At 58.6% G+C, this 17,168-nt stretch overlaps 2 protein-coding genes and 1 long non-coding RNA gene across 11 annotated transcripts; 1 reads left to right on the top strand and 2 right to left on the bottom strand.

Annotated features, from left to right (window-relative positions):
• Nucleotides 1–125: 125 nt before the first annotated feature.
• LOC308641435 lies at nt 126–2,594 on the top strand. The gene is made up of 2 exons (XR_014020455.1): nt 126–1,804; nt 1,879–2,594. It is a non-coding gene; the product is annotated as an uncharacterized lncRNA (long non-coding RNA).
• Nucleotides 2,595–2,629: 35 nt separating this feature from the next.
• Nucleotides 2,630–8,207, bottom strand: GATD1 (glutamine amidotransferase class 1 domain containing 1; the record flags this gene model as incomplete). 4 transcript variants are annotated; one of them, XM_081280089.1, is made up of 8 exons in its annotated part: nt 8,032–8,207; nt 6,217–6,293; nt 5,420–5,525; nt 4,897–5,004; nt 4,180–4,274; nt 3,606–3,699; nt 3,249–3,360; nt 2,630–3,119 (listed from the first exon to the last, which is right to left on the bottom strand). In XM_081280089.1, exons 1-8 carry the CDS (start codon nt 8,093–8,095, stop codon nt 3,113–3,115), a joined length of 663 nt encoding a protein of 220 aa, XP_081136215.1. In that variant the 5' UTR covers nt 8,096–8,207. The 4 variants fall into 4 exon arrangements, with proteins under 4 accessions (XP_081136215.1, XP_081136217.1, XP_081136216.1 ...); XM_081280091.1 differs by lacking the exon at nt 4,897–5,004; XM_081280090.1 differs by lacking the exon at nt 2,630–3,119 and having other exon boundaries at nt 3,245–3,360.
• Nucleotides 8,208–14,117: 5,910 nt separating this feature from the next.
• Nucleotides 14,118–17,019, bottom strand: CEND1 (cell cycle exit and neuronal differentiation 1). 6 transcript variants are annotated; one of them, XM_081262033.1, is made up of 2 exons: nt 16,905–17,019; nt 14,118–15,636 (listed from the first exon to the last, which is right to left on the bottom strand). In XM_081262033.1, exon 2 carries the CDS (start codon nt 15,538–15,540, stop codon nt 15,085–15,087), a length of 456 nt encoding a protein of 151 aa, XP_081118159.1. In that variant the 5' UTR covers nt 15,541–15,636; nt 16,905–17,019; the 3' UTR covers nt 14,118–15,084. The 6 variants fall into 6 exon arrangements, with proteins under 6 accessions (XP_081118159.1, XP_081118160.1, XP_081118163.1 ...); XM_081262034.1 differs by having other exon boundaries at nt 16,913–17,011; XM_081262037.1 differs by having other exon boundaries at nt 14,118–15,558; nt 16,905–17,010.
• Between the last annotated feature and the right edge of the window lie 149 nt (nt 17,020–17,168).

Raw genomic sequence — 17,168 nt, 5'->3', positions numbered from 1 at the left:
GGTGAGTTACTCAATCCCAGTGGTTATGCCTATACCTGAAGCCATGCCTTGCTATCCAAAGCTGGGACAAGGCCCAAGTCACTAATGTAACTGGTCAGAGCCCTCCGTGTCGGGACTTGAAGGTCATCTGAATGGGGCAGCTCCCAACACCAAGCAGTTGCATCTTTCCTCACTCAGAGCTGGTGGTTACAGGCCTTTAGCTTGGAAGGTGGGCCTTGCCCTGGGGTGGTCGCAGCCAAACCTGAGGGCAGCATCAGGCACCAGCATGTCAGTGGGCTTTCTGCTCTGGGTCCAGGCTGCCATGTCCTGAGCAGGTTCTGGTAAGGCTGGTGGTACCACTTGTGGGAACAGCAACATGCACTGGTACCAGTGTCATCCACACGTGGAAAACCCAGGAAAGCAGAACATTTATATCAACCTTGGACGGCCCAAGCACCTAGACTCTAGGGCCAGAGCCGGGGGGAGCAGTTGGCAAGGCCCCAGGGCTGGCCAGTAATCATGGAGTGCCTAGGCCCACATAAGGCCCCACCACTCCAAGGCAGCCACCACCTTTCCCCACCAAGCTTGAGCCTGCCTCCAGGGACACCAAGGCAAGTAGGGGTGGCATGGCCTCATGCCTGTAGACCCCCATGTCCAGCAGGTCCCTCGCACTCCCCAGCAGCACTACACACAGGCAAGGGCCAAAGCCTCTACTGCCCCCAGCCCTCTCTACACTGGCAATGTGCCTCCCAGTTGGAGAGCAGCAGGGCCTTCAGGGGACACCAGGCTGTGTGTAAGCTTTGTGGATGTCACCTGCAGACAGTGCTTACCATCCATGTGCCCTCAACACCATGAGATACCCACTCAGTTGTTTCTGGATGTTTCATGTAAACACTTAAAGGCTTTGGTGACTGAGTGCTTTGTTGTATATTAGCCCCCCCTTTTTTTTAATGGCCAAACAGCTCACTATGGATACTGTTATTGACGGACACTAACGGAAGACACTGATGATATTCCATTGTGTTAAGCCACCATTCGTTGAGGGCCACAACCAAGTCAGGATGGCACCTGGCACTTTGCCAGGAGTGGTTTTTGAAGCAACGCCAGGGAGCCATTAAGATGATGGGGATTCCTTACTGGATGACTGCTGTATCTAGATGATGTTAATTGAGTCAAGCTGTGTGTAATCAGGTATATATAGACCTCTGCTGGCCCGCAGAGAAGCGGCTCCTGCTATCTCGGGTGCCCGCTACTTTGAGTTCTCGCTCAGTTCCTGCTGAGTTCACTCACAATAAAGCAGTTCCCGCTTCAACCTTCAAGTTACTTGTCACCTCTAGGTCATTTTGCCCAGCCGGACTTCGGCAACCATTTGTCCTTTATTTATGTGATCCTAGAGATGGAACCCAGGGCCTCATGCAGGCCAGGCAAGTTAAGTGCTCATCACCGAGCCACACCCAGCCCTGTCTATTCTCAGTGATTAACACTGCCATGAACACCCATGTAACATTTTTATGTGGGCTGGTTGTTTTCTTGGGTAGATGTAAGCAGGCCTTGCAAACACTGGGCATGTGGGGAAAGCCTCATCCACTCAGTGGCCACTTTTTCTACCCCTTTGCGCTCCTCTTCCCCAGCCTGACACCCCACCCCCAGCCCCCAGAGGCTGGGCCCAGTCGGCGCACCTTGCATCTTCAATTCCATGTACACCTGGATCTGCACATGAGCTCAGGTGTCAGCAGTGCCGTCTCCCCAGAACTCACAGAAACTTGACCCCAAGGCAACAGGGTTTGGAGTGGGACCTCTTGGAGGTAATGATGTTGAGGGTAGCGTGCCCATGAATGGGACCAGTGCCTTGCAGAGGGCCCCAACAAGCTCCCAAATCTCCTGCCACGTGAGGGGCAGCCAGAGGCCCCTCTGGAAGCCAGGAGGCCAGACACTGGATGGGCCACACTTGGACCCTGGACTTCCAGTCTCCAGAACCATGAGATACATTTCTGTCCTCAAGAAGTCACTGGTTCTGTTTACTGTTACAGCAGCCTGAACAGACCAGGATGTCGTATCACCAGAGCGCAGGGCAGATGGTGGCGGCCCAAGGCCTGAAGTGGGGGTCTGGAACAACTTCCCAGTGTGGGCTGGGGGGTCCTGGTGACCTGCTTCCTTCTGCACTTAGACAAGGGGCCTCCCACAGGTCCCTGGCACTGGGAGCCTCCCTGGTGCCTGCTGTGGCAGGTCAGGGATGGGGCAGAGATCCAGGTGGAGGGCAAGAGGAACTGAGCTCTTCGGGAGCACCCACTCCAGGGCTCATGGGCTGCTCGCCAGATTCCCCCAGAGGACAGACGGCAAACAAGCTCTGTCCAGGAGGAAGTGGTGGTGTACTGACCTGGTGTTCCCAGCAGAGGCCTGTCCAGGGTTTGGGAGGCAGGACTCATGCCATTCCCCTACACAGAGCCCACCCATGGCCACTCCACCCAGGTGGAGCATGTGGAAGGGCTGGGGGCTCAGCTGCCAGAGGCCAGAGGGCAGGCTTAGGGAAACAGCACTTGTTTCCCCCCGCCCCCCAGTACTGGAGACTGAACCCAGTGGTACTCTACCACCGACCTACACCCCCAAATCACCAACATCACTAGAAAAAGAAACCCACAGCAGCAAGGAGTAAAAGAAGGCCAAGTTCTTCAGCAGGACTCCTGGCAGTTTCAACCAGTGTGGGAAACGTGGCTCCCAGAAAACTGTTCACGTTGGCCAGGGTCAGACACTGGAGGAAGCTCTGGCCTGCCAGCCCGGTTCTTAGCCTCTACCAACAGCTGAAGGGCAGGGCAGTGGCTGATCACAGGAGGCCCCTGTTCCTGGTCCCTTGCATCCAGCACCCTCCTGTGGGTGGTGAGCACTCTGAACTCTAACCAGTCCTCCCAGGGATGCAACCTGCAATTCCTGAGGACCACCCAGCAGCCAGCACAGTACCCATGGCACCCAAGGGCATCGTCCTCACAAGAGTTGACATCCTCAGGGCTGATTCCTGCAGGCATAACAGTCCCAGGAGCAGTGGGGTCCTCAGAGGACAGCAGAAGACACAAGAGCAAGTCCAGCTGCTTTGGGGGATGCCCAGATGAATGCAAAGAGGCAGTGTCCACCTGCAGGCTTATTTCCTAGGGGACAGATGTGGTTGAGTCTTAGGTAGCTGTAGTGTACACCACAATAGTGTACACCACAACATGGCCTGGTAGAGGGGCCAGTCAAGGCAGGAATCCAGCCAAAGCCCTTTCCCACACACTCACCGGCTGCTGCAGAGGAAGAGCAGGTTCTGCACAGCAGGGACAGTGGAGTTGGCATTCTGTCCGGTGACCAGGTGGCGATCCAGCACAACATGCACAGCATCTGGCTCGCTGGCTAAGAGGACCCAGGGTACAGGCCTCAGGTGCTGCATACCCCAGACTCACTCTTGCCACTGAGGGGTTGTGAGCACCAGACAGAGTCCAGTGGTCATCTGCAGGTCAGCCTGCCTGGGGCTGAACCACCAGCCACAGGAGTCTACAGGTACACAACCTGGGGGCTGGCCTGGCTGGCTGCTCCCCAGGATGCAGCAAGTTACCCCCACCCATCTCCTGTGAACGTGGGGTGCCCACCCAGCTCACCACTGAAGCCAGCACCCGAGTCCTTCACGAAGTCCTCTACCACCAGTGGCAAGCGGGCGAAGCCAGGAGCCCTAACGAGCTCATACACAGAGGGCTGCAGGGGCAAGGGGCTGAGTTAGACCCACAGCCCCCAACCACTCTTTTCTTATCTGGTAACCACCCCTATTCAAAAGGTTGACCCTAAGGGTCAGGCAGGTCAAACCACAGTGCATCAGACGAGACCCTCACCCACAGCACAGGGGTGAGGAAGCAAGATGAGGTGGGGGCTGCTGCTGAGGCAGATGGCCAGAGACCAGGGCAAGGCCAGCCACCCTGCCCCATGGGGCGGCCCTGGGAGACAAACCCACTGCAGCTAGAAGGCCTGACTTTCCCGACAGAATGATGAGCTGGCAGCCTTGGGGTGAGCCCCTTACTGGGCTCCCATAAAGCCCACACATGAGGGTCTGACCCCAAAAGGCCCCAGTCCACCCCCACCCTTATTTCCATGTGCTCAGTTCAGAAAAGACAGAGGGACAGCAGTCAGAGCGCCCACAGGAATCTGACTGAGGATACTGGCTGTCCCTGAGGCACTCACCCCTGTAAGGCTGTAGCCGTGGAACACCCAGGACCTGTCCTCATTGGTCGCACAGCACAGGGCAGCAACACCATGGCCGATGGCACAGATGGGCTCTGTAAACAGTAAGGCCGCCCAAGGCCCTGGATGCTGGCCTGGGCTTCCATCCCCCCCCAGGAGCTCCCTAGGCACTGGCTACCTGGCCACCGCCCAGAGCATACTTGAGGACTAGGTTTGGCCTCAGGCTCGGGGGCTCTGGTACAGGCACAGGCAAGGTCCCCAGGGAGTTCCAGGTCCATTAACTGACTGCAGATGGCCCTGCCTGCAGAGGAAGCCCTGTGAGGTGGGGAAGATACTCCCAGGTGGTGCCCCTGCCTGTAATGGGGTCACCCAGACCCTCCCCAAGGGCTCCTGGCCCTGGTGTGGTCCCAAGGTAGAAAAAAACACAGCCTGTTCAGGTCCAGGAACTGGGTGGAACCCTGAGCTGTCTGCCTGCTGGCCCCTACGGGATGTCCTGCTCCAGCCACTGACATGCCCTTCATAATGCCCCCATCCCCCCCAACCCCCTTGGGAGCCCACAGGGAAGGGACCAAAGAGCATAGTGTTTGGGGGACCACTCCCTCAGTGTGCAGAGCAGAGCACACACCCACTGGCCTGTCACAACTGCCAACCGGCTGGAGAACTGACCACACCCCACCCAGCATCTGCCCACCCATCCTCCAGTTTCTTGTCACCTACTGCTCTCAGAGTGGAAGTGCTGCAGGATTCGGGCCAGAGACCCACTGCTAGCCAGGTCAGCCAGGGCCCCAGGACAGCTGGGGATCAGGAGGGCATGGTACCGGGCACCTGTGGGGAGACACTGGCCAGGAGGCCATGTATCAGTCACAAGGGTGTGGCCAGGGAAGACTCTCCACCAGGACCCACGGCTCCTCTCTGCCACACAGGCCAGATGGCATCACTTGTAGCTCCCCTACACAGACTACAGGCTGGGGCCCCAGGCGGACTCCCAAGTGCCCAGCTTGACTTTTTCTTCTCCACATACCACCCCTTCCCCAGAGGAGCTCGGGAATCCTGGAGCCCTGATGTGGACTGCAAACTCTCCTGGACAGTCACAGCACTTCAGGGTAAGCCACAGGGTGGACTCAGGGGCAAAGCAGGGAAATGCACCGAGACCCCCAACCACCTGAACCCCCAACCCTTAAGCACACCACCCGGGGGCAGGGGGAACACGTGAGCCCAGCAGGGAGTGGTCTCGGCCCACCGTCAATGGACTCGAGCTTGGCAGGGCTGGCGTAGGCCTTGAGGCGGAAGTCCTGCACCCAGCGTGCATTGCTCTCAGTCACGTCCACGAAGTCTATAGCCTTCCCCTGTAGGAATAGAGCCCAAAGGCTGAAGGTCAGCATGGGGGCGGGGGATCATCCCACTGATGGCTCACAGGGAGTCTAGCACACTGATCCACTGTAGACCCTCAGGGTACAGAGGCACCTGATCATATAGTCAGCTTCACTGGCTGCCCTGGGCAGGGGTCGCCCATGGATGACCCTGTCCCACCAGCAGCCATACAGATGGGTCAGGCGCAAGAAAAACAACTGAGGAAAGACCACAGAGCCAGACTCAGTGTGGTAGCCAGGGCAGTCCCACACCTGAGCTGACGCACCTGGAGGTCTCTACTGTAGCCCACCACATCCTACTCCCTCTTGGGCCCAACCACTGGCGGGTAGGGAATTCCTCCTACAGGAGACATCTGTGCATGTCCCTTCACAAAGACCGACCCTCCTCTCTCAGAGTCCCCGCACCAGGACACTTGAAGATGTGTAAAAACAGACCACAAGGAAAAATTCTCCCTCACCTCTGTGGCATCAGAGCCCAGGAAATGGGCACCAGGACTTGGAGGAAGCCTCCAGATTTTGTTGCAGCCCCTCACCCCAAGCCAGCTCCCTCTGGGTCATACTAACTGCAGAGGGTTCACCACCCCTAAGAAGCAATGGCACTTTGTGGCCTCACCCCAAGAGAGGCGGGGACCTCAGGTATCCACTGGAGACGGATGGCTGAACTTACCCCAGGAGTGGCCACCTGCAGGTTGAAGGCAGCACTGGCCAGCGTGAAGCAGTGGAGGAAGGACTGAGCTGACACTCCTGCAGGAGAACAATTCTGCTAGGTACCCCCACCCCAGGAGGCTGCCCAGGTATTCCTCTCCTGGCCCTGGAACCGCCCTGAGGAGTATCCCTGCTCTCCCACTCCAAGGCCCACCTCTTACAGCCCTGGGACAGGACAGCAGCCCTTCAAGTCCAGGAAACTGAAGCTCAGACGATGCGATCAGAGGCGTACGGCCAGGTCTGTGCTCTGCCAGCCCTGACCAGAGACCTGCCAGCTGACCAGCAGCTCAGCATTGCCCTGGGGCCTGCTCTCCCTGAAGCTGGCCACCTCAACCTCGACCCTCAGGCCCCAACTAAATTGGGGGCAGGAAATAGCCCACCTCAACTGCCCACACCCTCCTCTTCTCTCACACAGCCACTACAGGCCTTTCCAAGGGAAAACCCAAGTATGGGTTCCCTTTTACTCAACTCTTTCCCTGCAGAGCCACCAGGGTCCAAGGCACCCTGGCTAGGAAAGAGACAGTGAGCAAAGCTTGCTCCCATGGAGGTGTGGCTGTAGCAAGAGGCAAAGGGACAGCGTTGGGTATCCTGGCCTGAGGAAGGACACTCCAGGCCCAGGGTCCCTTCCTCCACTGAGCTCTGGGCTTCTGCCTGCCAAAGGACCTTTCCAAAAGGAACAAGGCTGGGCTGAAGAAGTAGCTCAGTGGTCAAGGCTTGCCTAGGATACAGGAGGCCCTGGATTACATTGGGGGGGGGGGGGGGAAGGAGCAAGGCCTGCGAGGTAGAGAAGCCTCTAGGCCCACGGGGAAGAACAACATTCCACTACCAGGGAATGCAGACCCACATCACCTTCTAAGGTGCTAATGCCTTCTTCTCTTCCCTTTTCCTCCCTCCCTCTTTTCCTTTGGTGCTAGGGGTGTTTTTACCACCGACCTACACTCCCAGCCTTCTTTATTTTTTATATGAGACACGGCCTGCTGGCTAAGTTGCCCAGGCAGACAGCGAACTTGCAATCCTCCTGCCTCAGGCTCCTGAGTCGCTGGGATTAAAGACCTGTCGCAGCCCAGCTACAGTGCTGTGACTTGTACATTCGTTCAATCCCGGGACCCAATCCCTGAACCTCATTTTCTTCCTTGTTAGTTAACACACATTGACTGCAAGATAGCCAACCTCCTCAAACCACTCCCAGCTTCTGCCCACGCAGTTCTTCCTACTCTCACTCCCTACCCGTCCCGTCCACGGCCCACCGAGCCCGCTGGACTTTTCAGGGCCGTCCAGGCCCACGTCCTCAACTCCCTTCCTGGACCACAGCAGGCCTGGCGCTCAGACCAGAGCCTCTGGAGATTCTCAACCCACACCTTCTGGGCTCCTCCAGCCTCCTTCCGGGGCGCCTCACTTGGGCTCCGGAGCTCGGCCGGCCCCGATCCCCCCACCTCCGTGACGGTCCCCTAGCCCCCGTAACGTGACCTTGGGCTGGTCACTTACTAGAGGACCCACGAAGGAATCGCGCGCTCGGCCCTCCCCCGCCGGGCACCTGGGTGCTCGCCGGGGACCCAGGGCGCGGGCAGCGGAACCCCTGTCTGGGCGAATCCCTGCGGTTCTGCCCAGCCGAGCAGCCTCGGTGCGGAGCAGGTCCTGCGCGAGCGCGAGGCCGAGCCCGGACCAGGGGCACGCGAGGGCCGGCGCCACCTTCCCCGCCGCAGCCCGCTGCAGACACCCCAGGCCCGCGTGAGGTCCGGAGGGTCCCGGTCCCGAGTGTCGCGCCCGTGCCACGCACCTTCCGCGGCGCCGCTGGCCACAAGGAGGCAGGCGGGCCGGCTGGGCAGCCGCTCGGACGCCATGGCCACGGGACGACGCCCGCCAGCGCGCGTGCTGGCGAGGGCGCGTGCGAGCGCGGGGCGGGGCGGAGCGGGGCGCGCCGCCGGAGCACGCAGGCCACGCGCCGCACGGCGCATGCGCACCTGTCTCGGCGCGCGGGCTTGCGGCCGCCGCGTCCGGAGGTGAGGGCCGTGGAGCCGGGTGTGGCGGCGGGGACATCTCCCCAGGGGCAGGCCTGCCACCTCAGAGCCGTTGTGACTTCGCGGTCGCTCGGATTTTGCGTGCGCGCGGGGAGACGGGGGTGGGTAGTGCCCTTTTCCGAGAAGGGAACGTCTCCAGGGTGCTGGAGGCGTGGGGAGAGTCGCAGCGGGTAGGGGTTGGCCAAGCTCCAGGCGGTTTCCCCCTACGCTGCACTTGCACGGGTGTCCACGCGGGTTGGTCAACCGGTAGGTGGTGTTCAAGTCCTGGGCTGAGAGGGAGGGAGGCTGGCCCAAGCTGGTTGGCTGGTAAGGGGGTGGCTCCGCCAGCACCACTGCTTCTCCAAGCTCTACTCCAACTAGGGAAACTTGTGATTGGAAACAGCCCGAGTGGCTGAGTCCCGGGCCAGGAGCCACCCTGGCACGCATCACCTCCCCAACCACTGGCCTCTACCTCCTGCCCAGCCCAGTCCAAAGGAGGAATTCCTGACCACCCACCAAAGGGCCAGGAGCCCCTGTTCTCATCCACTACAGGGCCTCCAGCTCTGCTGCCAAGAGGAAGCTGGGGCTTCTGGCATAGGCAGAGCTGAGGATAGGGCTGGGAAGAGGAACAGATCTGAGCCTACCACCTAGTGTCCTGTGCTGGAGATTCACAGGTCTGAGGTCAGACCATAGGCTGGACTTAGCCACTGGAAAGCTTCTGGGTCTGTGGAAGGGGCATGCCCTACAAGTGCTCATTGGTGGCACTTGGGAGCTGCAGGGTCTACCTGCTCACTCACCTGTCCTGTACTGCCCCTCAGGTGTTCTTAACACAACAGAGCTGGCTGAGCTTGCCTCTGGTGCAGAACTGAGGACGTCATCCCGAGGAGCTGAGGCTCCAGGTGCTCTCCTGAGGGTGGCTGCCATGCCACTGCCTCAAACTCCTTAGGCTCTAAAGAAGAGAATGAGGAGGAAGCCAAGGCCCATCCTGACCCTGCAGCAAGTCTGGCATGGCACATACATGAAGCGCTGTGCCCACTGGTGATAGTATGCACTGAGTGTCTGCTTGGGGCAGGGTACCTGCCATATGATCCGCAGAGCTGAGCAGTCGCACCCTGGAGAGAGTGACACAAATCTGAGTCCATGATATCTGTCCACAGTGACCTGTCTCTGTAAGCATCCTGTGCTTCCAGTGGGGCTAGCCTGTACAGTGCTCAGAGTTGGTGCAATGCCCACTCTCTAAGACCAGCTCCTCCTCATCTGGGGTCAGTGGTAAGGAAATGCCAAAATGAACCCCTGGGGCCCTATCACATTCCCTAGGGTCAAGCCCTGGAGTGGGGGTGCCCATCAGGCAGTCTGTTGCTGATCAGTATCCCTGATGTGCCCACCCAGTTGTGCTAACACATCTACCCCCAGGGACCTCCTATTCCAATAGGTTGAGCCGGTACCCCCACATCTCCCTGAGTAGCAGCCCTGAAGGCTGGCCCCTAGGCATGATGAGGCTGTTTTGGGGGAGTAGAGGGCACATAGTTATTCTCAGGGCAGAACACAGGGGGCCTCTGAAAACCAGACAGGTCTGTGGCCAGCAGCCCAGGCCTGGGTGGTATCTCCTGGGAACGGTCCCAGACTGGGGCAAGGAGTCTCAGGGATTATGGGTCCATGGCCCCATGATGAGGGGTGTCTGGGGCTGCATTTGGTAAGTGACCCCCTCCCCATCCTGCCCTACTGAGCCTCCTCCAAAGGCATTTGCCCAGTGTCAAATTGGAGGTTTTGATTGTGAGGCTCATGCACTTATACCCTGGATGTGGCTCTCTGGGGCATCGTGCTGCTGCTGTTCAAGGACCTGATCCACCTAGTGGTGAGTGCCAGGGAGGGGAGGTGAAGGGGGAGTCTGGGGCTGGGGACCGGAGTTCTGTCTGCTGGAGGAAGTGGCAGTTCCCTCAAGGCTGGGGCTTTGCCTGTGTCTGAGACCCCAGGCCACAGGAACGCAGGGACTGTGGGTACACCACACACCAAGGGAGAGGCGTGGAAGGGGATCATTGTTCCTTTGCTGTCTCTAGAACTGGTTCCTGCTCCGATCCAAGGATAGGGCCAGGGCCTTTCCAGGAACACTCTGCCTTGCAGGACTTTCCATGCTGCAGGATGTCCTGGGTGACTTCACTCTGGCACCCCTCCCTATGCCTGCCGAGCAGGGACTCCTTGATGCCAGACTCCTGACCATCCCGCAAGTCCCATGGCACTACCAGCCCTGTCTGCCCAGTGCTTTGGGTTTTTTTTTTTTTTTTTTTTGTCTGTCTGTCAGTTTTTTCCTCCTTCGGTGCTGGGAGTGGAACTCAGGGCCTTGTGCGTGCTATGCAAGTATATATTTTTATTTTTTTTAAGTTTATTTTTTTAGTTCCAGAGATTAAACCTAGTGGGACTTAACCATTGAGCCACATCCCCAGCCCATTTTTTTCTTACTTTGAGACAGGGTCTCACTAAGTTGCTGAGTCTGGCTTTGAACTTAAGATCCTCCTGCCTCAGCCTCTTGATTCTCTGGGATTAGAGGCTTATGCCACCGTGCCTGGCTCCTTTTTATTTTTAATTTTGAGACAGGGTCTCTCTGAGTTGACCAAGTTTGCTTCAAACTTGTGATTCTCCTACCTCAGCCTTCTAAGTGGATGGGATTACAGGCCTGCGCTACAGTCCTGAGAACATCCCCACACACAGTGGTGCCCCCAATTCCTCTTTTTTTTAAGATTTATTTTTTAATTGTAGTTGGACATGATACCTCTATTTTATTTATTTTTATGTGGTGCTGAGGATGGAACCCAGGGTTTTGCACATGCTAGGCAAGTGCTCTACCGCGGAATCACAACCCCAGCCCCCCAATTCCCCTCTTTAATGACCAGGTGACAACCTCGAGGCCAGAGGAAGCCCTTGGGGTGGCCCAGTGCCCACACAGCTCTTTTCCCTTGAGGGATCAGGCTCAGGCTGTGGTCTGGCTGTGGCTGGAGTGTGGAGATGTAAACACCAGCACCTGTGAGTGACAGCCCCCAGCACAGGTCACGGTCCAGGCTGCCGGCACCTGCAGTGCTACCCACAGTACCACACAGGATAGCTGAAGGTACTGTTTGCCCTGCCTGGCCAGAAGATGACCAACCTGTGGGTGGTCGTGTTTGTGGCCCTTGATGGGGTGATAGACCAGGAGGCAGGCCCCAGGGCTCAGGACCTCAGGACAGGGAACATGCCTCAGGGTGCCATGAGGCTGCAGGGTGGTAGAACTTACCTCCGACTCACCTCCTGCCCCTGCCCCACACACCTAGGATGGGGTCCGGGAAGATTGGGGAAGCCATGCCTGCATCGCTGCGAGGTGTGCTCCTATCAAGGAGCCTCAGATAGATCCTTGACCCGGGAGGCACGGCCCTGCTCAGCTCAGCAGCCCTCCCTGCGTGGGCCAAGACACCAGGCAGGACATGTCCAGGCATTCAGAGACAGGTCACTGAGATGCTAGAGAGGAAAATAGTGGGCCCACCTACCTGTTATGGACTCATCACACAAGGTGGTGGGGCTCAGATCCCATAGAACCTGGTAGGGTGTAGCTTGGGGCCTCTCTGACTGCGCCCAGCCAATGGACACCTCTGTCCCTGAAGTTAATGCTCCCCACCTGGGTTTTCTTGTTTCCTGGGTTTCTTTCTGTGATTGACCATACGTGTGTATGCTTATACACCCAGTGTTTTTCCACATCTGGAATTTGTTTAGACCTTAAGTCATTCTGTAATAAAACTAATTTAAAACCAGCCCTGGGTGTCCCTGAGAATCCTTTTCCTTTGAGGAAGGCCCCCTGTGTCACTCAGGTGTAGGGCCCACGAAGCGAAGCTGTGCACTGGAACGTCTCCAGGCCCCAGGGACCTCACTGCCCAGTTCTAACGTCCCCTGGAGGGGATGCCAGGAACTAGCACAAGTGGGGAATCAGAAAGAAAGGAGGAAACAAGATGTTTACCAAGCTGCTGGGAAGCATGAGGCCTCATGGCATCGCCATGGGAGGAGGTTGGCCTTGTCACCTCCTGGGGCAGGGCCGTCATCTCCTGAGGGGAGAGAGACAAGCCCTGGCTTGCTGCACACAGAACCCATGTGTCCAGTGGTTTGGAGCTGGGCTGCGTGTCCTCCACAAGGGTTCCAGGAGAAGGGGCAGTGTTAGGCTTGTGGAACTGGGGTCTCCTAGCTTCTGCTCCAGGAGCATGGAGCACGGAGCATCAGCACCAGCTGGGAAAGCATCTACCAGCAAGTGCTTCACAGGCTCCCACTTGAAGGAGAAGGTGTTCCAGCCAGCAGAGAAACAGTGGAGCATGGAAAGGAAAACTCTCACTGTGAGAGCCAGGTAATGTAGGACCTGAGGAAGGCTGCTTGGTCAGCTTTCCATCACTCATAGACTTGAAGTCACCATCTTATAAAGAGAAAAGGTTTATTTGCCCAGGCACCGTGGCGTACACCCTTAATCCTAGCAACTCAGGAGGCTGACACAGGAGGATTGCAAGTTCTGGGCCAGCCTGGGCAATTTAATGAGGCCCCACGCAACTTAGCAAGGTGCTATCTCAGAAAATGAAAAAAGGAATAGGGTGTGGCTCAGTGCTTATAAAGGGCCCCTGGGGTCAATCTTTGGTACCCTCCACCCCCAAAAAAGAAAGAAATGTGTATTTGGCTTGCAGTTTCGGAGGTTTCAGTTCACGGTCAGCTGCTCTGTTGCTTGTGGGCCTGAGTCAGGACAGCACATGGCTGTGGGCACACAGGGCAGAGCAAAACTGCTGGCCTCAGCAAGAGCAGAGAGCTCCTGATCCCACTGCCCGCTCCCCTGACCTGCAGGCCTCGCAGGGAACCTGCCTCTGATAGTGCCACAGTGGGCATCAGTCCTTTAATACAGGGATCTTGGGGGGAGATTCCAGACCCAGGCCCTTCCAGGCTTTATGACCTAAATGCTCTTTGACAGAGAACAATGAGAAAAAGGAGTGGCAGCCTTCAAGGACTACCCCACGGCCAGCCAAGGGCTGGGCCTATCTGCAGTCACCTCTGCTGCCTCCTGAAGGGTCAGAAAGTACTTGCCTGTCTGAAGGTGCAAGTGCAGGGACAGGGGTGGGGGGTGGTTTCTGGGCATAGTGCAGCCTGGGACTTGTGGGGCAGGTAAGCTGAAAGCTACCATGTGAGCATCGGGGCTCCTGGGTTGGAGGAAGAGCTGTAGTGCAGGTGGTGGTAGGAGGAGACTGCAGGGATGGCTCTGGACCAGCGTGGCAGGTCCCCGGGGTGTTTCTACCCTATGGTACAGAGTTGCCTGGGATGTGGCTGCGTGAATGGGTCTGCTGCTCTGGAGAGGGTGGGTACCTGCAGGGCCAGGAGGAAGAGACAGCTGTGTTTCCCCCAAACCAGCTCAAAAAAGTCTTGTGGAGCTGCCTCTGTGGTGGGGCCAAGGGGCCCAGACTGATGGAGCCCAAAGAGCACGTGGGGCCCAGCATCACCTGCAGCTGGACCACGGGCAGCTCCCACCAGTATACACCAGGTCAGAGTGGGCTCAGGGCTGTGGACAAGAGGTGGCCAGAAGATGGAGAGTCAGCCTCCCGAGGCCTCTTCTGCACTCCTCCAGGGATATGGGGCTCACTGCAGAAAGGACTGTGGCCAGCAGTCCAGACACTTAGCTGTCCATCTGGAGTCAGGGTATCCGGGATGGGGCAGGGTCTGGGTGGGGCTGTGGGTAGAGCCCACTAGGACCAAGGGTATGAAGGTAGCAGGCAGGGCCTAGCAGGGGGCCGGGGACTTCCTACCTGATCTGGAAAGCCCAGGGCGCCGGTCTACCTCTGCCCCTCCCAGGCGCACACAGGTGAGGATGCCAACCCAGCCCTCAGACAACAGAGTTTATTCCAGACTCAGCCTCCACTCAGGCCCGGCGTTCCTGCAGCTGCTGGCCAGGTGAGGGCAGTGTACCCACAGTGCCCACTGCTACCTTCTGGAAGCCTGCCAACTGTCACTGCGTGGGGAAAGGCTGGTACCAGAAGTGGTGAGGCAGGGCAGTGAGGTGGGTGGCGTCACCCCGAGTGGCTCTACTCTGTTATTGCATGTATACGCTTCAGATTCGGGACCCTGGGTGCAGGTGGGACGGGCAGTCTGCTGGGGTACTGGGCAGACACAGATGTGGAATGGGGTTCTTAATGTCCCCCCAGCTCTCTGCCAGGCACTCCCCAGGACACCTGTCCTACTGAGCAGGAAGTGGACAGGAAGTATGGTGGTCCCAGCCCTGGGCTTCCCTGGGGCACAAGCTGGAGAAAACAAACTTTGGGGAGCACTTCCCAAGACCTACCCTATCTTCTCCCAGCCAGGGCATGCGGCAGGCAGTGGGCAGAGGTGGCTCTGCAGCTGTGACCACCCACGTCACGTCAGTACCTACATCAGGCTCAAACAGACCCCTCAGCAGTACTCGGAGCAGAAGTGGGGAGAGTGAAATAGCCATGTCCTTTGATGTCCCCACAAAGTCCAGCCCACTCCACCAACTGGACTTCCTCACTGCTCCCAGCTGCCTGTCCCAGGCCAAGTCCTCTACGCAGTGTTGGAGTTCCACCTTCCCTGCCCTATAAGCCCAGAGCCCAGGCTGCTTCTGCCCTGGAGCCTGAAAGGAGTGTGCTGGCCTCAGAGGTAGGCCCTGTTCTCTGATGGTGGGCTGTCCATCTCTCCTGCTGTGATGATGTGTAGGGCATCTGTGTATATCGATACATATATGTGATGTGTGTAGATAGGTCTGTGAGGATTCGCATGCAGTGGACTCCCAGGGCTGCACAGAAAGTGGCTCTGTGCCCCCACCTGGACATCAGGCATCATTTTTTCCGGGCCAGGAAGGCCACACCAAGAATCAGGGCCACAGCTGCCACAGCCACACCCCCAGCCACCAGCAAGGGGGTCAAGTTCTCACAGGGCCATGGACCTCGGCCCTCTGGCCCTCCAGCAGCAGACTCCTCCTCTGCTCCATCCCCAGGACCCTTGAGCTCTGGGGCTGCGTCAGGACTGCTGGGGGCTGGGGTTGCTGTGGGGGCCGGCTTCAGGTTGCTGTGGTTGTTGAGAAGGGCAGGGTCTGCCTTGGCTGAGGTCTTCTTGGCAGGAGCCGGAACGGGGGCTGCCGGCTGCTCCTGCTTCTCTGCTTGGGCCTCCTTCTTCATGGGCTTGGTCAGAGGGGCTTTCCCATCCGCAGCCGGGGTGGCCTTGGCCTCAGCCGTGGCCTGAGGCACCTTGGTGTCTGGCTTGGGGCTGCTGGCCGATTTTCCCCTGGACTCCATGGCAGGTGGTGCTGGCAGCTGGGTGGGGGCGAGTGGGACAAGCAGTGTCCAGACCACAGTGTCTCAGGACAGCCTGCCCCTGGGCATTATATGGGCCTGGAGGGAGACACAAGCCAGGCTGTGGCAAGGAACAGATGAGGTCCCCTCCTGTGTAGCCCTCACTACCTTGACCCCTGGGGACTTCTCAGGACCTTGGACTCCCCAGAAGCCTCAACCTAAGAGCCTCCTGTGGGCTTCAGACCCTCCTGCCAAGGCCTGGTCTCTATCTACTCCCAGTCACCCCCAGAGAAGCCCCTCCAGCCACTGAGGCAGGGATGTGGACTGAGTCCAGATGGGGCAAGGAGGGGCCAGGTGAGATCCTCGTTGGTAAACATGTCTTGCCAGGGACATGTTGTATCCATCCCATTGGTCACAGGTAGAAAAGCCCTGAAGGGGAAGGGAGAATCCAGCCCTGAGGACAGGAAGGGGAGCATTTGGCCAAGGAGGGAAGATGGAGTCCTGGGGGCAGGGACAGCGCTGAGTCCTAACACATCACCTCCAGCAGGCACTGCTGTTTCACAAAGGGGATGCCGGGGTGCCTGGCCAGGGTCCACATGAAGTCTGGGCTCCCAGGCAGCTGTCAGGTGGGGAATTGGCCCCAGGCCTTTAGACTACAAGGACCTGATGTGAGAAAGCCAAGGTCTCTCTCCCAGAGGCAACCACAGGCTGTGCCTCCTGGTGGCCATCTGCCCCTGCCAGCTTCTGGTGCCTTCTCTTTATACTGGGCTTAGCTCAAGGGTAAGAAGTCCTTGTTGAGCCTAAAGCGGTGCTTGCCTCTGGGGGCAGAGAGTCCTCTGGCATGAGCCCTGGGGACCTGTGCTGTAGGAAAGGACTTGCCCAGTTTGTCAATGTCTGGCTGGGGAGAGAGCTCCCGGCCCCAAGACCCAGAGCCACCTGCCTGCCTCACCCTGAAAGGGTGAGAAGTGCCCCGCCGAAAAGGAGAGCCAGTTTGGGAGGCTCAGCACAGGTTCCCCATCCCCGCCAGGCCCAGTGACCACACTGAAGGTCACCTGAATGTCAAGCGCGGGGTGGCATGTCCCGGTGAGAGGCCTGGCAGCTGCTCCACTTTTAAGAAACCCTTGCTCCTCCCACATCTGGAGTTCTGGAGGGGGCCCAGCTGCTGAGCATCCTTTGTAAAGGGCAGAAAATTGACTTCCCCTTATTATTTTCGGCTCGCACTTATGTCCCCTTGACTGCCTCCCGGAGCTGCTGACCCCGGGAGAGCAAGGGGTTTGCGCGCAATCCCAGTGACCTTCAAGGCCAGGGCACCGTTGCTTGCCCACCAGACCCAGCGCCCCATTCCACCCACCCGAGGCAGAGCCTACCGCCTTACGCAGTTGGTCGGGTTCCTGGCTCGGCCCTGAGCACTCCCTCCGCCGGACGACAGCGGGTGGCGGCTGCGGACGCGTCGGAGAGCCCAGGAGTTTCCCACAATGCACTGCTCTGGGCTCCGGGGACGCAAGGACCAGCGCAGGGCGGGGCGGGCAGCAGCGACTGCTGCCACGTCATCGGGGCTCCGCCCCGTGCTCGGCACGCCGCTAGGAACTCTGGGGTCCCTAACCCAGCTCTGCTCTCGACCCGGAGCCCAG

Source organism: Spermophilus citellus, assembly GCF_964194105.1.
Source record: "Spermophilus citellus genome assembly, chromosome: 2".
NCBI lineage: Eukaryota > Metazoa > Chordata > Mammalia > Rodentia > Sciuridae > Spermophilus > Spermophilus citellus.
This window is presented reverse-complemented; position numbering and strand designations above follow the sequence as displayed.

Excerpts from the sequence above, each read along its gene's own strand:
- CEND1 (XM_081262033.1), bottom strand. The coding sequence starts at position 15,540 with ATGGAGTCCAGGGGAAAATCGGCCAGCAGCCCCAAGCCAGACACCAAG.